The sequence below is a fragment of the Urocitellus parryii genome, chromosome 6 (genome assembly GCF_045843805.1).
Source record: "Urocitellus parryii isolate mUroPar1 chromosome 6, mUroPar1.hap1, whole genome shotgun sequence".
NCBI lineage: Eukaryota > Metazoa > Chordata > Mammalia > Rodentia > Sciuridae > Urocitellus > Urocitellus parryii.
This window is the reverse complement of record NC_135536.1, coordinates 30,859,422-30,881,684: the sequence shown is the minus strand read 5'-3', so window position 1 is coordinate 30,881,684 and position 22,263 is coordinate 30,859,422. Positions and strand designations below refer to the sequence as shown.

The 22,263-nt window shown below is 33.3% G+C and overlaps 1 protein-coding gene across 5 annotated transcripts in view; it reads left to right on the top strand.

The window, feature by feature from the left end:
* Pcnx1 (pecanex 1) overlaps positions 1 to 22,263 on the top strand; it is a 144,757-nt gene that overhangs the window by 67,170 nt on the left and 55,324 nt on the right. For 3 of the 5 annotated variants that reach the window (XM_026402355.2, XM_026402344.2, XM_026402335.2), the window contains 5 exons: positions 7,824 to 7,914; positions 9,769 to 9,826; positions 11,430 to 11,647; positions 17,725 to 17,878; positions 21,461 to 21,493. In XM_026402355.2, coding sequence (XP_026258140.2) covers positions 7,824 to 7,914; positions 9,769 to 9,826; positions 11,430 to 11,647; positions 17,725 to 17,878; positions 21,461 to 21,493 — 554 coding nt within the window. The remainder of the gene's footprint in view (positions 1 to 7,823; positions 7,915 to 9,768; positions 9,827 to 11,429; positions 11,648 to 17,724; positions 17,879 to 21,460; positions 21,494 to 22,263) is intronic. The other 2 variants (XM_026402363.2, XM_026402351.2) reach the window with 1 other exon arrangement.

Here is a 22,263-nt window from a genome sequence, read left to right as displayed (position 1 = left end):
AAGATCATAAATTAAAGTTTATTAATATATGCATTTGTTGGAATATAGATAAGATTCTTTATCACATAGAAATATACATAGAGATACCCTTGCCCTGACATCAGTGGCTAATATTAAAGTTTATATTTCACTCATAACAATCTAATGAGATCCATTTCTTTTAGATGGGTTGACTCTTGTTATCTTCCACTTGTGCCTGGGCTGATTCAGAGCAACTGCTGTGTTGTTGAAATTTCCCAGCAAACTGAAGGGAGGGTGGTGGTGGGGGGTAGGGGGACAGGGACAGGGGTGCAGGGTTGGGGGTGGGGTAAGAAAATGTGAAGGTCATTTAGGCTTTAACTTTTATTCTTGACTTGGAAAATGTGCCTTTCACTTTTTTCTACTTCCCATTTGCCTGTACATAATCACCAGGTAACTTCCAGCTGCGAGAGATTGGGAAGGACCTCTAAATACATGGACATGAGCTTAGCTGCAATTCAGTTAGGGGAAGGTCCTATTATTAAAACGAATAAGGAGAAGGTAGATAGATACTGAAGGTCAGTTATCAGTCTTTGGCATAATAAGATGATAGGAATTTCACTTCAATAAGATGAAGATCATTGACCTACTAGAAAAGTTGATAGTTCAAAGAAAAGAAATACAAGACACCTACAGTCATGGGCCACAACCTCAGTCTTACTCATAATTTTTAAAATTGGAAATTAAAAGCAGGATTAAGATTGTTTTTTATCTGTTGAAAGTGTAGTGGTGTCCATTGTTGCAAAGGGTTTGGAGAAATAGGCAGTTAAATGACAGAATATTTTTGTACTTCAAATTAGAATTAGGGACCAAATATGCCCATATCTTTAAAAAAATATTTTATTTTTTGGTTATAGTTGGACACAATACCCTTATTTTATTTATTTATTTTTATGTGATGCTGAGGATCAAACCCAGGGCCTCAAATGTGCTAGGCGAGCACTCTACTGGTGAGCCACAACCCCAGCCCGCAAAATGCCCATATCTTTAATCCACAAATTTTGCAAACCTGCAAGTTTAAATGCATATGGATATTCATTGTAGTACTTTTCCTAATTTTGAAAAGCTGTAAAAAATGGTAAGGATCCATCTCTAGAGAACTACTTAAAGAAATGATATACATAAAGTAATGATTTACAACTCATAATTTAATTGATAATATAATATTCAGAATTTGATGCCTCTGTATTATGGACATTAAAAGTAAGGGTTATTTAGTAATGAAAAAAAAACAGAAATTGTAGAAAAATGTAAGGAGAACAATCCATTTGTCTTGTTTAGTATAACACAATATGCTCTTGGCAGTGACTAACCCTGGGAGTAGGGAATTTCATTTTATATAGTCCTTTAATCTTCTGATGAGTAGTACTTTTTAAATGAAATACCAGAAAAAACAAATACCAATAGCATTCTCCAAAATCCTGATTATTATCTGGTGGGAATTCCACAGGCTGCATACTGTTTCATGCTCCTTCCACTTAGACTCTCACCTGACTAGTCTTCTTATACTCCCTTTTTTTTCATCAGTTTTGGGGATATAAATTTCATTCATTTAACATGTACAATTCAATGTGTTTTATCAACTGTGTACACTTGTGAAATACCACAATCAAGATGCAGAATAGTTCTCTTACCTTTGAAAGATTCTTGGTGCTCACTGCAGTCCACATCTCTTCTGCCTCTAGTTGTAGGCAACTACTTATCTGTTCTTGGTTCTTACAATTTTACCTCTTCTAGAAGTTGACATGAATATAGTCATAGAGTATGTGGTGTTTTGTGTTGAGTTTCTCATGTACCATAATGATCTTTGAGGCCATAAAATTGTTGCATATATTTGCTCTTATTACTGAAATTAACTCATGGCATGAGCAATCCTGTCTCTTGTTTGTGCACCCACCTGTTGATAGGCATTTGTGGTGTTTCCAATTTGGGGATGTTTTAAACAAAAGATCTAAACTTTTTGGAAGACAGTCTTTATTCCCATTAACTAGTTGTTCCTGTCTTTGCCAACACTTGCTATTGTTGGCCTTTATAATTTTAGCCCTAATATATGTATGATGGTATCATTGTGGTTAAAATTACATATTTCTTCTGGATTACGATGAGGGAATTTTTAAAATATATTTTTTGGTCGTACATATATCCTTTGTGAGATATGTCCAAATATTTTACTTATCTTAAAAATTAGGTTGTTGATCTTCTTACTGTTGAGGTATAATAGTGTTATTTTGATATTGTAGATTTAGCTTCTTTGTCAGATTGCAAATATTTTCTCCTATTATGCCTTTTTGTTTGATTGGTCTTAATGTCACCAATATCATTGTTACAGATTATTTTTCCAAGATAAGAAGTAATTGTCCCTTTGAAATAAAGTATGAGTAGGTGATAAAAATCATACCAGAGTTTGAAGTTGTACATTTACTTTTGTAAAGCTCTTTTGATTTGGGAATTAGGGAGTGGGAGTAGAGTCTTTAACAGTGAATTAAGGCATGACCTGTTAAGTCAGAACTAGAGGGTGGGGTAGCCATTCAGTAAATCATATCAGTGTGTTTTTGTCTTCTACTGTTACCATGTAGTAGAGATAAAGCTAAGTCAACCTCTTCTCATACCTCCCCTTTTCCTTACTGTCATGTTTTAAAAACCTAGCTCAGTATTGTACATTCCAGGAAAAAGGACTGATCCTAAACATTGAAGCTTCAAACTAGAAGATGATTTCCATTGGCCACAGGAATTAAAGAGATTTTAGAGCCCAAAACATTTGATCTGGTAGGACAAGGGTTGGCTGACTGTAGCCTGTAGACTAAGTGCAGCTTGATGTCTTTTTATTTTTATAAATAAAATAAATGTGTTTATGTTATGTGTTGTCTATGCCTGCTTTATTTTACAGTGGCAGACTTGAATTGTTGCTTAGTAAAGACAATCTGACCTAAAAAGTCTAAAACAAGTCCATTAGCTCGTAAGTAGCAATACAGTGAGTCATTTTTGTCTGAGTGAAAAATTATGATGTTAACTCAGAGACTCAGTCACCATTCATGGTAATAAGGAGTGCTAAGAAATTAGAACTGTTCTTAAAGATTTTCTCTCTTTAAAATCTAATATATTCATTGACATAGCACTGTGAACACAATACCTATCACTGTCAGAAGTGTAAGCATTGTTAGGTTAGTCATATAGCTGTATGAGGTTTTCTAGTAGTCTTCTAAAAACCATTTTATAAATTTTATTGCCCGTGTATCTCCTTTTGTTCTTGTAGTCCCTTCCTACCCTAAAAGTAATATTAGGAAAGTGAGAAGTCAGACAGTGTATCAGGATTAGACTTTGAGAACACAGAATGAACAGAAGGGGTTAGAGGTCAAAGAACAAAAAGTTATTGAAGAAATTGAAGAGGCTATCTTTGTTATTGATACTTGGATGGTTAGGACAACCCTAGAGATGATTTGTCCTTCTGGAAGCCACTTCCTTCCAATGTACATAGTTATCTTTAGAAACGTGAAAGTGACATCAAGAATGAAAGTAGGAGTTTCTTAGGTGAATACTGTTCTTTAAATTCTTGATGTGCTCCTCTTTGTGTCAGGTGATTAGGATTTCTGTTGATAACACAAGTTATAGAATTCCATTATGTTAACATGTCCTTTATCAGTATTTACCAGTGTTTATTTAGAATTTTCTTCTGTGCCATTCCTGGTTTCAGGCAAATGATCAAGTGTCATTGGTCTTTAAATCAGTATCTGATTTTACTGATCCTCCTGATGCTCAACTGTTTATTTATTGGCCTGAGGTTACTTTGAAATTCTCCTAGTTTAAAAAAAATGATTTTGTATAATTAAAATTTTTTGAGTTTTTTAGACAGCAGCATTCATTTAATATTCAAAAATGAAAATATTCCTTTTTTTTCTTTAGAGATGCTATCTTATGGCCAATATAGTTTTTTGTAAGTCTGAAATTCCAGTTTCCAGTCTTGTGTGTGTGTTGTTGTGTTGTTTTGTTTTGTTTTGTTTTTGTCAGAAATTGATTTTCTTTTATTAAGTCATAAGAAAGCCCTGTCAGGTATAATTATGAACTGGAAGTTGAATCATGATGAGATGGCTTTAGTTTACAATCAGAATTCACAGGAAAAGGGCATATTTCATTGATGTTCTGCTTTCTGCCTAGTTTGTATTCATCAGAAATAAAGATTTTTTAAAAATATTTTTAGTTATAGATGGATGCAATATCTTTACTTTGTTTATTCATTTTTATGTGATGCTGAGGATCAAACCCAGTGCCTCACATGTGTGAGGCAAGCGCTCTGCCACTGAGCCACAACCCCAGCCCCCATCAGAAATAAAATTTAATTTGAAGTATTTTTCTTAATGCCAGACAGTATTAAAACAGCATTATAATAAGGGTACATTTTACTTTGAATCTAAAGTTTAAATATGATTGTAGATTTGACATCAAATAAGATAGAAACATATAAATTTAAGATAGTCAATTTTTATAAAATCGGTAGCAATATTTCTGTTTCAGTTATTTTTGAAGCTGCCTTTGATAGATTATCATATTTGTACACTAAAATATTAATATTCTAAGTTTTTCACTAAACCCTTGGGCTATTCAGTTTTTTTTTTTCTTTTTTTGCTTGTTTGTTTTTGTTTTTGGTACTAGAGACCCAGGGTCACTTAACACTGAGCCACATTCTCAGCCCTTTTTATTTGTGACAGGGTTTGGCCCTTTTTAATTGCTTAGGGCCTTGCTTAGTTCCTGAGGCTGGCCTTGAACTTGTGATCCTCCTGCCTTAGCCTCCTAAGCTGTTGGGATTACAGGCATGCACCATCGCACTTGACAGCTTGGGGTATGATTTTTTTTTTCTAATTTGTTTATCTTCTAAATAAAATTGGTACTTCTGAAGTGCTGTCAGGTACCATACCCAAAGATAAAGGAGGACATGGAATTGTTCTTTTGCAGTTAAGTTGGGATCACACCACGAAGCCTGGCTACAGTGTTGAGTATGTTCTGACAAGTGCCATTAAAAATCTGAATGTATTCCTAAAGTTGAGTCAGCAGACATAAGCTTCTTAAGGAAGAAAATAAGCACAGTTGAAATCGTGTATCTCCATTAAAGTCATTGCCTCCCTTTTCTTAGACATGTTTTATGCTTCTGTTTAAATTTATGAATTTTATAACTTTTATATAAGTTTAATACTAAGCCTCTCTATATGAAAGATAAGTTGTAGTAAAATGACAATATTCTTTTACTGTTTAATTTGAAAATTATAACTACCGGTGGTTGATTTTAGTTATATATAAAAACTATTCTTAATAATACTTAGGAATACTTAGAACTAAGAACAGTACTTGTTACTAAAAATCCTATGGAAAGCTTAAATACTCAGGATACTGCAATGGTTTAAGTAGTTTCTGTTGAATCCAGAATTATTTCTAAAATACACGTAAGTTTTATGTTACAGCTCATAAGTGAATGCATTCCACTCTTACTAAACTTCATACACACAAGCCAAGTCCTCCCTGCTTTTGGTTGATCTGTGATTTAGTCAATTAACAGAGGTTTGTGATTCTTATGCATTTTTTTGCAATCTGATTTTGATCAAGCGTTTTTTCCTATTAAGTTTAATTATGATAGCACAGCCAATCTTTGATTATCTATGATGAATTAGAATATAGTAGTATATTGAAAAATTACAATTTAAAATTTCAATTCAGCTGGTATTTTTACTTACACACACACACACACACACACATATGTGTGTATGTTGTAGGTGGACACAATACCTTTGTTTTTGTGTGATGCTGAGTATTGAACCCAGTGCTTCACAAATGCCAGTCGAGCACTCTACCACTGAGCCACAGCCTCAGCCCTACTTAATTTTTATTTACTAATAATTTCTTCATCCCCCCTCTATCACTCAGGGAAACTTTCAGTAATGCTTGAAAGAAGCAGGCAAATTGAAAGCTTGTATTATTTAATTTTTGTTCGATTTTCTGGTTTCTGAATGACTCATGAATAGAAAACCAGGGAATAGACATCAGGTTGGGTAATCCATATGTTGAATAATCCTTCCTTAAAAAAATACAGCAATGAACTCAGTATTCCATTGAAAGCTTTTTTTTTTTTAAATTTAGGAGTACATTTTTCTGACAAAGAAAATGTTACTATAGAAAGCACCATGTAAAATAAATTTTTACATATACTAACTCATGACCCATAGAAAGTACTGAGTCTTTTATTGAGTTATTTTTCTGAGTATAGTCCTTTTAAAGAATGAAGTAATGGTTAAAATGTTCTGTAAATCCTTACTATGTTTAGGGTCCTTTTAGTGTAAGTCTTTGAAGTACTATGCTTATTCTATTTTGCCCCAGTGTCCTAGATGTGGCATTGCTCTAAAAACATAAAATTTAGCAACAGATATACAACTTAAGATAACTTTGAAATAATATTTGGATATTTTTTATCTCCTCAGAATTGAAAACTTAGGACTTGGGAAATTTTAAAAAATCCTTATTATATACTGTTTGCATTGTAGGCATGGAAAAAATCTGACTTTTAGCTCTGCCATCAAATTGAAATTGCCCTTTGAATCCTCATATTTATAACCTTAGTAATTCCAACTAGTGAAACAAAAAACCTTATAAATACTAAAACAGCTTGGACTAGACCCAGTGGTTGCAGAGTTAATATACTTCATTTCATTGCTTTCCTGGAAATTTATATTAATTTATTTAATCATTGATACAGCACCATAGGTCTTCAAGAATGCATTTCAGGCATTGTCCAGAATTTTGTAAAATTTATTATCAGAAACCATATTGTTCTATAAAGTTCATTTTAAGCCAACTGGATCTTTGTTGTTGTTATTGATATTTATTTATTTATTGTAAGAGAGTAAGGCATACTATTTAAGAGAGGACCATGTTGATAGGTGTAGGGACCACTGTAACTGTGTCTTTCAGTGGGTAAGAGAGACTGGGCTTAGCTCCTGAGACCTGTTGTTTTTTAAAAATCTACATTTATTTATAATCAGTTTAATTTCTAAACCTTTTATCGGTTTGTAGTGATCTTTGGCTATAACAGTTACTCTTCCTACATTCTTCATAGAAACCTTATGGTAGAATCTTCCAACTAAAAGCATTCATTAAATAGTTAATGCTAACATTATTATAACTCATTCAGTTCACCTTAACACATTTCATTTTTTCATTAAAAAAAAAAAAAAAGGCAACCAACAGATGGGTTATGGTGACTCAGGCCTGTAGTCAAATATTTGGGATGCTAAGGCCAGAAGATCACAAGGCTAAGGCCTGCTCCAACAACTTAGAGACACTGTCTCAAAGTAAAATTTTAAAAAGAGGTGGGGATATAGATAAGAGGCAGAACACTCCTGGATTCAATCCCTAGTATCACACCAAAACCAAAAAGTTTTATTAAAGATTGAACTGTCTCAAAATTTAAGCAGCTTTATCGAGCCGTTTACCTCTTCCAGTGAGTGGTTAGGTGACTGTTAAACATTAAATTATTTCATATGGTTACTTGAATGTATTTACAAGACTCTGCTGGTAGGAAAAAAGAGAAAGCTGACTTACATCTCTGACTTTTAATATCTGGTTATATGTTGGCATTTTTATAATATAGCCTAATATTTCTTTTCAGTTTATATCATACTGAATTACATGCAGATCATTCTTTTTTAAATATTGGAAAAAGTTAATAGTACTTTTTAAAGGTAAAAAAATATGCAATTTAGTATATCATGAAGCAGAATTTTTGAGTATTCTAATGGCTTTTTAAAAATTAATTTATTTGCTAGGTAAGTTCTCTTCTACACTCTATGAGACTGGTGGCTGTGATATGTCACTTGTGAATTTTGAACCAGCAGCAAGAAGAGCATCTAATATCTGGTACGTGGGAAGACATATTAAGAATGTGTATGGGGGCTGGGGATGTGGCTCAAGCGGTAGCGCGCTCGCCTGGCATGCGTGTGGCCCGGGTTCAATCCTCAGCACCACATACCAACAAAGATGTTGTGTCCGCTGAGAACTAAAAAATAAATATTAAAAATTTAAAAAAAAGAATGTGTATGTATTTGCACATACTTGCCATGTTTAAAGATTTTAAGCCTTGAGATAAAAAGACTGGCTTAAAAAAATTTTTTTGAATTGACAAAATGGTGTACATATGATGTACATATGATGTTTTAAAATCTTGGTACATTATGAAATGGCCAAATCTAGCTGACATATGCATTATATCACATACCTATCTCTCTCTCTCTCTTTTTTTTTTTTGTGGTGAGGACACTTCAGATCTTCTCCTAGTGATTGTTAAGTATACAAGTATATTTAATATTAACTATAATCATTATGTTAGATATAAAAGTTATTTTGAAAATATATTTGTATTGACTTTAATAATTTGTCATAGTGCCTTGCTTTCAAAAGAATTAAGGTTGAAGGATTTTTGCTATGGAAGAAAGAAAGCATTATTTTAAAAATAAAAACTATTGGGCTGGGGTTGTGGCTCAGTGGTAGAGCATTTGCCTCTCATGTGTGAGGCACTGGGTTTAATTCTCAGCCCTGCGTATAAATAATTGAATAAAATAAAGGTCCATCAACAACTAAAAAAATATTTTAAAAACCTATTATATATTTAAAAATTAAAGCAAAATTTTCTGTAAATCTTATTTAAGACATCATTTTCCCACAGTTTCAAATTTAAGCATACATATCATGTTCTCTATATGTTTCATGATGAAAAAAAGCTTATTAGAAAAATATTTACATACCTAATTTTATACTCTTCAGTTGTCGTTTTTATGTAATTTTAGAATTTTATTTCCAAGTAAGAGTTTGGTCAAAAGCTTTTTAAAGTAACTAATTTTTATTTTGTATGTATGTATGTATTTATTTATTACTTACTAGCTTTCAGGAGGAACTTCTTAAAATTTGTTTTATATATTACACTTAGTTTCTTAGGAGGAAATTTGTAAAGTAATGAAGTAGTTAAATGACAAGCAGATAAATTAGGAATCTGGATCGGATTACAATCAATTATAGTTTTAGAGTATATTAATATTCCATTTTCTAAAATTTTATTGTTTATCTGACTCAGATTTCTGCTTTGAAATCCATTATTGACTAATTAGTTCACTTTTCTTGCTAGAGTCATTAATTCCTATTTAGGACTTCCATTTAATGATGGGACATATTTATTTATACATTATTCAGCTTTGGGCAATTTACTTATTTTTTGAGTTTTGAGGGGCCACTTAAAGCAGTTGGATCTTCTGATTGTTCAATTCAGCATGTTGGTTCAGTCCAGTTACAGAATTCATCCTGTCAAAATTGAACGGTTACATTCTATGCTATTTTATACTATAGCCTAAATTTAGTTTGTCTTTAATGATTCCAGGAAATTTGTTAATTGCTTTCTTTGGATTATCTCATTTAAACACATTCACAAGAACCTTGTGATATGGGTGCCATTGTCTTGTTACTGATGAGGAAACTTGAGGAATAGAGAGTTTAGCTAACTTGTTGGAGATTTCCCTCTCTGAAGAAGATATTTGAACTTAGACACTCTGCCCCAAACTCTGTGCTCTTACTCACAACTCTAGGAAAATGCCATTTTGTATTTTGAAGTTTACATGAAAAAAGAAGATAATGTAAATATCATCTAATTGTTTGGGAGTTTATTTTGTTTTTCACTATTTGACAAACTATTTATTCCCTAAAGTCTCTTTCATTTTATTTTAGTGACACGGATTCTCATGTATCCAGTTCTACCTCAGTTCGATTTTATCCACATGATGTGGTAGGTTTTTTTTTTTTTTTTTTAATTTTATAACATCAGATATTTTATCCAAAAAATAGACCTAAATAGATACTACAAAAGTCAGAAAAATTGATGAAGTCACAAATGTCAATATTTTTGAAAACTATGTCCAAAATCATCTTTACTGCCCCACAGAGAATCTCTTCAAATAAGTCCTTAGATACAAAACAAACAGTACATCATAAAATTTAAAAGCATCCACACTTGTGAATCAGCAATTATCCATTTGCTAACCAACATCATAGTATGATTGTGCCATTTGACAACCTCACTTTATATATGATTTTGTGTAGTTGTTTAACTGTTGGTTTAACTCTTAGGCACCCTGATAACAATTATGTGTGTGGAATAGTTAATAATGACCATTTTATATAAACTGTATTATGCCACATGAGATATAATGAGGAATTTTTAAAGTAACACAGCTTTTACCATCAAGATATATATATATATATTGGAAAAGACAATACAGATGAAATACTTACAAACGCAATACATAAATAAACATACGGATGAATTTAGTGCCAGAGGGATTAATTTTTAATGTCTTCTTGAAGATAAACTGTGATCAAGGTTTTTAAGACTGTAGATGTAAATTAATATAGAACAGTGGTTTTCAACTAGTGACTATTTGGCAGTTTCTAGAAATATTTTTTCTTGTCACAGCTGGGCACACACTCTTGGTGTCTAGTGGATGGGGAGAGAGATCTTGTGAAACATGTCGTGGTGGATGGCCCACTACCCAGATAATCTTGACCCAAAATGTTTATAGTGCCAAGGTTGAAAAGCCCTGGCATAGATGATAAGTAAAATTTGGGGAAGTATCTTTGAATGTTTAGAGATCGAAATGACTGTTACATATGGAAAACAAGTTTTCTTCAGTATATGTATTTGAAAACAAAGACTGTTTCTACTTTGTGTATTCCTGGAAACTCTACAAGAAAGCAATAATGAGAAGATGATCATATTATTGTTTTTCACTTTTAAATGTTATGGGGAATTTGAGATAGCAAAATGCTGCCTAGTGCTGTGCCAGAGACGGTAAAATTTAATGCTTTCAGAGGAAGGGAAAACTGGTAAACTGGTTGGTGAACAGATGAGCTAAAGCTAAAAGAAATGTAGTGTACCAATTTCCTGCATAGTCTTCTTTGAAAGTAGTAATAGTCATAATAAGAAGTCTATAGGAAGATATGAGAGTTGAAGGGCTCAGATTTGCCTCTATCAATGAAGTTCTTAGCTGAGATCGGCATAAATGTGACAGGGAGCAAAGAAGCCACTTATGATTCACCGCAAGTGCTTTTGATGGATTCATTGGTTAGACATCATAAAAATCTAGAGATTTCTACAACTTTTTAAAATAAAACCTTTCCAAAAGGTTGTTGATGATAAGGTTTTTTTTGTTTTGTTTTAGTTCACTTTCTATTACTGCCTTGTGTGGTTTTCTAATGACCGTAAAGTTTTCACAGGGAGTGGACTAGAGTAGAAAATTAAGGAGCTGAGATAATCTACAACCTGAGTGAGTAACTTTCTAGTCATTATCAGATTAGATACTTTAAGCCTTTCAACACTGACTTTCTTTTAGCTTTCTCTCCCGCAGATTCGGTTGAATAGGCTGTTGACCATTGATACAGATTTGTTGGAGCAACAGGACATTGATCTGAGTCCTGACTTGGCAGCCACTTATGGTCCAACAGAAGAAGCTGCCCAAAAGGTTAAACACTATTACCGCTTTTGGATCCTGCCCCAGCTGTGGATTGGCATTAACTTTGATAGACTCACACTTTTGGCGCTGTTTGATAGGTGAGAATATAGTGTGATATTAAAGAGACGAAAAATTTTTATTTCTAAGTTAAAGTGTTCTTAATGACCCATTGAGTTTTTTTTTTTTAACCTGATTATTATGTTGGAAAATGTTTTCTATTTTTGTTCTTTTGAGGTAAAACTTAAGGTAATAGAGCTTTCAAACATTGAATCTCTTATGTCCATTGAAAACTTTCCTTTTAATTTTAATAGACTAATGTAAAAATATATTTATTATTATCAGTAAGACTCATATAACTGATATTTAAAAGACAGTTTGTGAAATGATGATTTTAAGGTTATAGGTAATATGATTCTATGTGTAAATGTTATAAGAGGAAGTTTATGTTTCTTACCACTACTGTCTTAGTGGTAAACACAATAGTCTGTTACAATTTGACAGCTGCTTCTTCCAGTCAACATGAAGTAATAGGACTGGATTTACCCTCCCAGGTAAAACAAATGAAAACAGACAAAATACATGAAAAGTGGTCTTCAAGACATTAGAGATCAGACAGCAAAGGACATTGATCCTTGAGAGATAGGAAACAGATAATATGAACCTACAGTCGCCCCAGCTTAGTGCTTTAAGAGAGCTCCTAGGCTATGACACAGGGAGTGGGAACTGAAAAACATCAAGCAGTTTCCTCAGTTGAAGAGTTGGAGCTTAGGTCCAGGACCTGAAAGCAGCTGGATAGCATATCAGAGAAGAGAGAGCTGTTCAGAGAGATAAACCTCAGTTCTGTAGTGGGTGCTTTTGACTGTTCAGCAGAGTTTTGATAAGTTGGGGAACCATTAGTTCAGGGAAAGCACTACTTTTGACTCACCTAACAAGTCATGAAAGCAAGACCTAAAGGAGGTCATGCTGTTTCTGGGTAGCAGAACAAATTAAGAAGACTGAAGTTAAGTTTTCACGTCTGACACCCAAAGATGACCTGGTTTGCAAAGAAGTAAGAAAACATGACTTAAAATAAGGAGAATAATAAACCATTTGAGACCAGCCTGTTAGTAGCACAGATATAAAGAATTAGCAGCAAGGACATTAAAATGTTGTAACTGTATTCTTTTTGTTAAAAACATTTGAGACATGGAAGATATAAAAAAATAAGTCAAAAATTATATTTACAGAGTAAAGTATTACAGTGAGATTTTAAAAATACACTAGATGTGATTAATGGTAGGTTACAAATTGTAGAAGAAAAGATTAGTGAACTTGAAGGCATAGCAAATAGAAATTATCCTGAATGAAATATCCAAAAAGAATTCTCCCTATTCTAATCCCCCAATGAAAGAGCATACAAATAAAAATAGGAATAAGCTGTGGGAGAACTTCAAGAGGACACAAGGAGACAGAAAAGATTTTGAGGAAATAATAGGTATAAAATTTACCAATTTTGATGAAAACTGTAAATATACATTTAAGAAGCTCAGTAGAACTCAGGCCATAAGAAGCATGAAGAAAACTATGTGAAGGCACATAATTGCTCAAAACCAATGATAAGATATTAAAAACTCTAAGAAAGAATATTCTTTGTGTGAAGGAATGAGGATAAGGAAGACATCAGTTTTATTTTGGGGAGTAATGCAAGTGAGAAGACAGTGGAACAACATATTTAAAGCATTGAAATCAGGAAAAGAAGTCAACCTAGAAATTTATAGCCAGCCAGAATATCTCTTAAAAACCAAGGAAAAATAAAGACATTTTCAAACTAGGAAGAATTGGGAGAATTTTTCATGAGCAGACCCACCCTACAAAAAACATTGAAAGGTACCTTGCAGGCAAGGGGAAAAGGATAGCAGATGGAAATACAGGTTCATTCAGAGGAACTAAGATCACTGGACATGGTAAGTAACTACTCGGGAAATAAGATTTTCTTTCTAAATGAGTTAAATCTCTTTAAGAGATAATTGTTTAAAAAGATAAATAACAATGAATTGTATGGTTATTATTATTCATGACAGTAATAGCATAAAGGCTGGAAGGAAAAAATGGAAGTATACTACTTTAAGTTTCTTATGCAGTGTGTAAAGTGGTATATCATTACTTGAAGGTAGAATTTCATAAAGTATATATTAAAACTCTAAAGCAACTACTAAAATAATGAAAAGTTCTAATTAACGTGAGAAAAATTTAAAATGTATTAATAAGACTAGTAAAAATCAAAAAGGGATCAAAGAACACATGGGTTAATTAAAAAATGATAAGGTGAGAGTCAAAAAGTAAAAAATTGTCAGATTGGACTAAAAAAGCAAGACTCAACTGTGTTGCCTACAAGGAATATACTTTAATTATGAAAAGAAAAAATAGGTTAAAAGTAAAAAAGAAAAAGGTGCAGCATGCCAAAACTAACAAAAGAATGCTGAAATGGCTGTAGTAATGTCAGAGTAGATTTCAGAGCAAAGAACATTGCCAAGGATAAAAAATGTGATTTCATGATGATAAGGGGACAATTAACCTGGAGAAATTAGCAATCTTGAATGTTTCTACACCTAAAATAAATTCTCAAAATACATAAGAGCTGGCACGATAGCTGAGTGATAAGTGTATGCTTAACATACAAAGCATCATGTTCAGTCCCTAGCCCCCCAAACAAACTGTAAGCAAAGTTCATAGAGCAGAAATAGACAAACATGCAATTTTAGCTGATTTCAGCTCTTCTCTTTGAATAATTGGTAGAATAATATGTAAAAATCATTTAGTCAGCTTTCTGTTGCTGAGAGAAAATAGCTGAGTTAATCAGCTTATAAAGAGGAAAGATTTTGTTTTGGGTCACGGTTTTAGAGGTTTCAGTTTATGATCACTTGACTCTTCATTTTTTTAAGCCTGTGTCAAGGTTGAGCTTACGGTGAAGGAATCTGCTCACCTCATAGCAGCCAGAAAGCAGAAAGAGAAATAGAAAGGGGCTTTGGTCACAATATTCCCTTAAAGGAATATTTCTTCTACTAGGCTCCACCTCCCAAAAGCACCATAGGCTGAGGAACAATCATTCAACATAGTACCTTGGGAGACATTCAGAATCCAGCCTATAGCAGTGAGGATATGGTAGACTTGAACAATATTATCAACCACCCTGAGCTGATTGACATTTATGCAACACTCCACCCATAATGAGCTCCATATTCTTTAATTGCTCATGGAACATTACCAAAATAGACCATTTTCTGGGCCAAAATGGAAAGGTCAATAAATGTTAAAAGAATTCAAATCATATAGTATGCTCTTTGACTACAATGAATTTATGCCTATGTCTTGGGGGGGGGGGGCACCAGAATCAGGAGCCACCACACAGCTTTGTAGGTTCAAACAGCAATTCTTTATTCCCGATCTCACACCAGCCTCCACACACGTTCAGGGGCAGTTCCAATATGTCCGATCCCAAATCCTATTCCAGGAGGCTTTTTCCAAATCCCATTTTAATCTCACGAGAACTCAACGGGAACAAGCAGCAGGAACACCCTAATCCCAGCATCAATAATCTTCAACCTCAACTTCCCTAAAACTCCTATTGTCCTAACTCCTAAACCCAAGGACGGGGAAACTTCCTGCAGGAATACACCCTAATCCTGGATCCACCCTGGTGATTGAGCAGGGTCACCTTTCTCAAACACACAAGCAAGGTCGCAGCAAATTTCCAAGGCAAGTCCATTTAACATGGGGTACACTGGCAAGGATTACGATGCGTCATACCTACTTGGTAATGGCCCTCAGCAAATTTACATTATAAATAAATAACAAAAAGGACTTTGGAAAATTCTCCTATATTTGGAAACTAGTACTTTTGAATAACCCATGGACTAGAGAAGAAATCAAGCAGGAAATCAGGAAGTATTTTGTACTGCATGAAAATAAAAATAATGTATCTCAATTTTGGTGATACCTTTAATGCCATACTTGAGAAAATTATAGTATTAAATACCAACATTGGAAAAGGAAGGTCTCAAATCAGTGACTTTGCTTTCTACTTGTATTGTAGGAAACTAAAAGAACAAAAGCACAATAGGCCCAAGTAAAGAGAGAGAAAAAATAGTAAGAGATGAAATAGTTCATAGGGGAAACAGAAAAACAGTAGAACAAATGAAGCCAGCCTGACAAGAAAAAAAATAATACAAATTACCAATATTAGGAATGTGAAATATAACTACAGATCTGCAAGTATTAAAAGAATGATAAGAGAATATTATGAATAGCTGTGTGTAAATAAATTTGACAGTGGACACATGTATAATGGACAGATTCTTTAAAGATATAAATTATTAAAGTTCAAAAATACATAATCTTAATGGTCTACTGTGTACTTAAATAAATGGAAATTGTAGTTAAAAACCTTCCTACAAAGAAACTTCCAGGTCCAGGTGGTATCGAAGTAATATCCAAATCTATGACATGAAGAAAGGATAGTCTTTTCAACAAATGATGCTAGAACAATTGGATTGTCATATGCCCCCCTCCCCCCCAAAAAACAAATAAAAGTAATAAAAAATTGTATGCTAACCTTGTACCATATTATAAAAATTAATTTAAAATTGATCATAGACCTACATGTTAAGCCTAAAACAATAAGAATTCTAGAACAAAACAAAGCAGGGGAAAATTTGGTTTAGATTTCTTATCAGTGACAACAAAAACAAGATCAGTAAAACAACAACAACAACACAAAAAACTAAATGATAAATTGAATTCATCAATGTGGAAAAATATTTTAAATCCAAAGAAAAGCACACATCCAATTTACAAGGAAGAGAGTATGCAGGGTGAGACAAGGATTGAAAAGGTCGTTGGATTGGGCAAATCTGGAGTTACTTACTTGCCTTCTCAGATCAAGTGAAAATGTCAAAAAATGATTGATTTGAAAATATTGTTGAACATTTTTAGCTTGGTAGAACTATTAAGTGAAGTAATAGAGAGGTGTTTGTGAATTTTTTTATCCCAACTTATTTTAAACATAGCATTGAGTTAATAAAAAATTGATTAAAATTGCTCATGATTATGAAAGTAATTCTTCACCTCAAAGACAATTTTGTAGATAGAAATGGGCAAACCATAATCACTCCACAGAGAGTGAACCATTATTAGTAAGATCATTTTTGGTATCTTACCATTTTTAACCTATATTTGTGTTTTTTAATTACAGAACTTGTATCTTCCTATACATCTGGTTTTGTATCCTACTTTCTTCATATAGCAAATGTGCTGAGCATATTTCTGTGTCATTTAATGTTCTTTAAAGAATTGGTTTAACATTTTGCAAATAAAATATCCCCAAGAAGTAATGAGATAGATTTTTAGTTTTTTTTTTTTATTTTTTGGTGTAGCATCAAAATCACCTTCATTGCTATTTGTTATATCTTGGGCATCATATTGTTTCTTTTACAGTGTCAGTTTGCTAAAGTATAGAATTGTCTGAGCAACTTTGATAGAGGCAGAATTGATGGTCTTTGTCACTACCTTCATTCTCAAGATACGTAAGAGCCTGTATTTAAGTAATTCTAGTAAGTGAGTTTTTGGATTATTTCAGATGACTGAGAGATGGGGAAAATGAAACCACTTGATATCAAAATTTGGTTACAAACTTTGTCATATAAAATCACAGATATTTAAAATTTAATTTTCTAGAAATTATTTTGAGATTTTGCCTTTTAAACTTAACTTATTTCTTAGTAAATCTGCTTTATTTGTCTTCCAAATTGGTTAGGTATCTTGCAACAAATTTGATGGAAAAGCAGATTTTAATTTTTTTTTTTTTTTTTTTTTGGTGCTGGTGATTGAGCCCAATATTCAAATGCTCTACCTTTGAACTACGTCCTCAGCACCAGATTTTTTTAAAGTAAAGTTCTTTTAAATAGAACTTGAAATTTCAGTATATGTTATAATTGGAACTCTATAATTCACTATAGCATGTTTTGGATATTAAATTTTGTGCTGTATCCACATGAAACTAGTTTCTTTTTCAGTATGATGCAAAACTTTATTCAAACCCAGTACCCAAAAGACATCCCAGCAAGCTTCACTTTGATGTCTTCCCTTTTTTTTTAGTATGGTTGATGATATACTTACTTATAAATTTTTCTGTCTACAGAAATCGTGAGATCCTGGAAAATGTGTTAGCTGTCATTCTGGCTATTCTTGTGGCTTTTTTGGGATCTATTCTTCTCATACAAGGCTTCTTCAGAGACATCTGGGTCTTCCAATTCTGCCTGGTCATAGCCAGCTGTCAGTACTCCCTACTAAAGGTACCAGTTTATTTTCTTTTCTTGCTGTGGAATAATATTTGCCTTAACAAAAAACAGACAGACTTCATACCATTCACCAAATTATAGTAAGATAATTTTTAATTTATTTTCCTTGGATGTTTGCATTAAATTATGTAGGAAACAAAAGGGGAATATGGATATAAAAATAATTACACATAAATTGAGTTTCCCAAAACTATTTCTTTGTAATTAAAAAAAAATTATTAAAAATAATATTTATTTTTTGGTTGTAGTTGGACACAATACCTTTATTTTGTTTATTTATTTATAAGTAGTGCTAAGGATTGAACCCAGGGCTTCGTACATGCTAGGCGAGCACTCTACTGCTGAGCCACAATCCCAGCCCCCTCACCCCCCAAAAAATTCTTAAAGTAAGAATTTGCCTTCTTGAGATTTACTTTTTAACTTTTCAACATAACTTTCTCTCTCTCTCTATCTCTCTCTCTCTCTCTCTCTGGTACCAGGGATTGAACTCAGGGTTCTCAACCACTGAGTCACATCTGCAGCCCTTTTTTGTATTTTATTTAGAAACAGGGACTCACTGAATTTCTTAGCACCTTGATGTTTCTGAGGCTGGCTTTGAACTTGGGATCCTCCTGTCTCAGCCTCCCGAGCTGCTGGGATCATAGGTGTGCCACCATGCCCAGCTCCCATCTTTTCAGTTTTTTATTCTGTGGGTGAAATTTCTGTCATTGGTAGGTATAATAATGTGAAAGCCTAGTACATATGTTTTTGTTCTTTTGGGACATCAAAAGGTGAAGATTGTTGTCACGTTGTTATTATTTTAATAGTGGTACAAAAAAACAAAAATGAGAGGTGGGAGGGAAAGGGAGAGAGAAGGGAAATTGCATGGAAATGGAAGGAGACCCTCAGGGTTATACAAAAATACATACAAGAGGAAGTGAGGGGAAAGGGAAAAACAGTACAAGGGGGAGAAATGAATTACAGTAGTGGGGGTAGAGAGAGAAGAGGGGAGGGGAGGGGAGGGGAGGGGGCATAGTAGAGGATAGGAAAGGCAGCAGAATACAACAGACATGAGTATATCAATATGTAAAGCAATGAAGTGTAACTGATGTGATTCTGCAAGCTGTATACAGGGTAAAATGGGAGTTCATAACCCGCTTGAATCAAAATGTGAAATATGATATATCAAGAACTATGTAATGTTTTGAACAACCAACATTAAAATAAATAAATAAATAAATAAATAATTCAAATTTAAAAAAAAAACAAGATTTTATAAGCTTGTTAATTTTAAGCTTTTAAAAGAAATGGGAGAATCACATACACCAGCTCATGTACAATCAAAAATTTCTCCTTCCATTTAAAATAGTATGGGCTTTTAATATGGACTGTTTCTTTTCCTCAATTCCTTAGTATATGCCCTTTTCTTTGCATTGGTCATTTATCTTATATGTGTTCATATACAGAGCCCTCCCCCTCAACTGATAACTGTTGAGTTCTGTTTGTAGTATCGGCTGTCCTTTCTTTTTTCTCTCTCCATTTATAACTAGACATCTGGAGTAAGCACCTAGATAATCTGCTTCATTTCTTTAAGCTCCACCCATACTTCTTTCATCATTGCAGTACTAAAACTGCAGTCTGTGTGGTTGCTAATAATTATTCCAATTGTTAAATTTATGTCCTTTTCTCATCCCACTCTCTGTGGGGGCTGTATCATTTAACACCCGTTAATACTGCCTTCCATTTTCATGTCCTTTTTCCTGCTGCTCATTTCCAATGGTTCACATGTGCTCCAGTGACTCCCTTTGCCTTTGTTGGTGCCTCTTTGTTCCTTCAACCACTTTAATTTATGAGAATTCTCTTGGGTTTTATTTGACCCTCTTTGCAGTTAATAGTTTTTATTTGTGAAGTCAATTCTCTTTTATAAGTTTATTTGTTGCCTCCTTATGTGAGTTACATCCAGATTGATGTCTGCACCTCTTTCACAAGCTTATCTAATAGACAGTTGGACACATGTCAAAAATAGCACATTATCATCTCTTGATTAATATTTTCCTTTCTGAGTTTCTTAGCTTTTGACAGTGGTATACCAACTTAGAATCTTAGAACCTCTCTGCTCCTTCCTCCTTAATCCCTGGAAAACAAGTAACTGAATCCATTTGATTAAATTTGGTTATTCTATATTAAAATCATTGGTCTTTGTTCTTTCCTTTTATTTCAGCCACCTTAATCTATCTCTTTATTGCCTTAAACCATTAAATTCATTCAAATTTAAAAACTCTTGTCCTTTGCTTTCAGATTAATCTGGTTAAATAGGCAAAAGGTAAAAGGTGACAGAGTTTTTTTTAACTAGCTGACTAGAAGAATGACATAAGAGAAATTAGAAAGGAGGAAACAAAAGTTTTGAAAGAATAGATGTTAAAGTTGAAAGTACTGAAAGATTGCTTGGTGAGAGACAGAGACGGTGGGGTGGGGGAGAGAGAGAGAGAGAGAGAGAGAGAGAGAGATCGATCGATCCTGGAATTATAGGATGGTGATGGAATTTTTTGGTATGCCTTTGGAAATGAACTGAAATGTGGAAGAAAAGTTATATGTTTTGTCACTAAATTTTTTAAACATACTATTTTAAAAAATAATTATTTGTTTGTTTATTCATTTCTCTGATGCTGAGGATCAGACCCAGTGCCTCATGCATGCTAGGCAAGCACTCTACCACTGAGGTACAACCTCAGCCCTAGCACATTTTTAACAGAAAATCTTCTAAAAAGATACAGCTAAACTTCTTTGATTATTTTAATGTGAAATGTTTCAGTTTTTTTTCATTTTATTAAATCATTTTATTTATTTATTTATTTATTTACTTATTTACTTACTTACTTACTTACTTACTTACTTTCTGATGCTAGATATCAAACCCAGAGCCTTCACCATGCTAGGCAAGCACTCTCCCACTGAGCTGCATCCCCAGTCTTGGTTATTTTAATTGTAAATGCAAATATGTAATACAGGTACTAATGAATTATCTAGTAAACTTAGAATTTGTGGATAGAACTTGAATTTCTGTAAGCTACCCCATGTTACTGTGTACTTTCTGAAGGGGAGGTACTGTCTCAGGAGAAAGAATTCTACCATAACTATGCTTATGTGTAATAATGAGCTAAACAATAAGATAGGTCTATCAAATGTCATTTCAAAAATTATGCTAGGTCTGGGGTTGTGGCTCAGTGACAGAGCGCTTGCCTCACACATGTGATGCACTGGATTTGATCCTTAGCACTACATAAAAATAAACAAAATAAAGATATTGTATCCATGTATCACAAAAATTTTTTTTTAAAAAAAAACCTATTAAGGTAGATAGATGCAACTTGTTAATTTACCAGAATAAGTGAGAGTTGGGAAAAATGTGAGATGTTTTTAATATCCCTGTAACAACAGTATCTGGAGCTGATGTTTCATCTTTGGAACAGAATTAATGGAGGTCATCTCTTTATTATAGAATGTTTACTTGAAATCACTTCAGGCATTTTGAAAGTTGCTTGTATAATCACCAGGACTGTAGTAGTAGTGTAATCTGTCTTTCTGTTTCATTTCCAGAGTGTTCAACCAGATTCTTCTTCGCCCAGGCATGTAAGTCACTCTTAAAATGGCTGTAATTCATTGTTCCTTAATAGTTATCAAAACCCCCTTCCCCTTTTTTTCCTTTTGGCATGTGTTGAATTGAATTAAGATTTATATTACTATTTTCTCATCTTAAGATTTGACAGATTATAGGTAATTTATTAGCATGAAATAAAATGACATTGTACTGGTGGACTCTAAACCTTGGTTAAAGCAAGCATAGCAATTCAATTTTGATAAAATCCTCTTTCTGTAAGAGGTTATCAGTTAGACATGATTCATATAAACTCATGATTATTTGCATTTAATAAATTTTGAATAATAGTGAATTAATACTGAAAAATAGATTTTTGAAGTGGGAAAAACTATGTTATTGTGCTTTGATAATCACTAGGAATTGCAATAAAGAAGTGCAATACATTAGTTTGGTGTTAATACTTTTGGACTACATAATGAGAAGAAAACCTTATTACTTCTGTGACTTTACACGAAAATGTAATCTGCTTGGCACTGTTTTTATGACATGTGATCCTGTTTTAGATCTAACTTGAGCATTTATTTAGTGGTAAGACCAAAAGACATCCTCTTTAATGAAATTCAGGAATAAGTTCCAACAACAGATTATGGTGATGCTTTCTTTCATGAATGTGATTGTTTTAAATCCTTGCTCACTAGATGCTAGTAACCGCCACCCCCACCTCCTCACCGCCCCCCCTTCCCCACCACCCATTTGTGATAATAAAAATGTATCCAAATTGGCAAATATCCTCTGGAAAGCA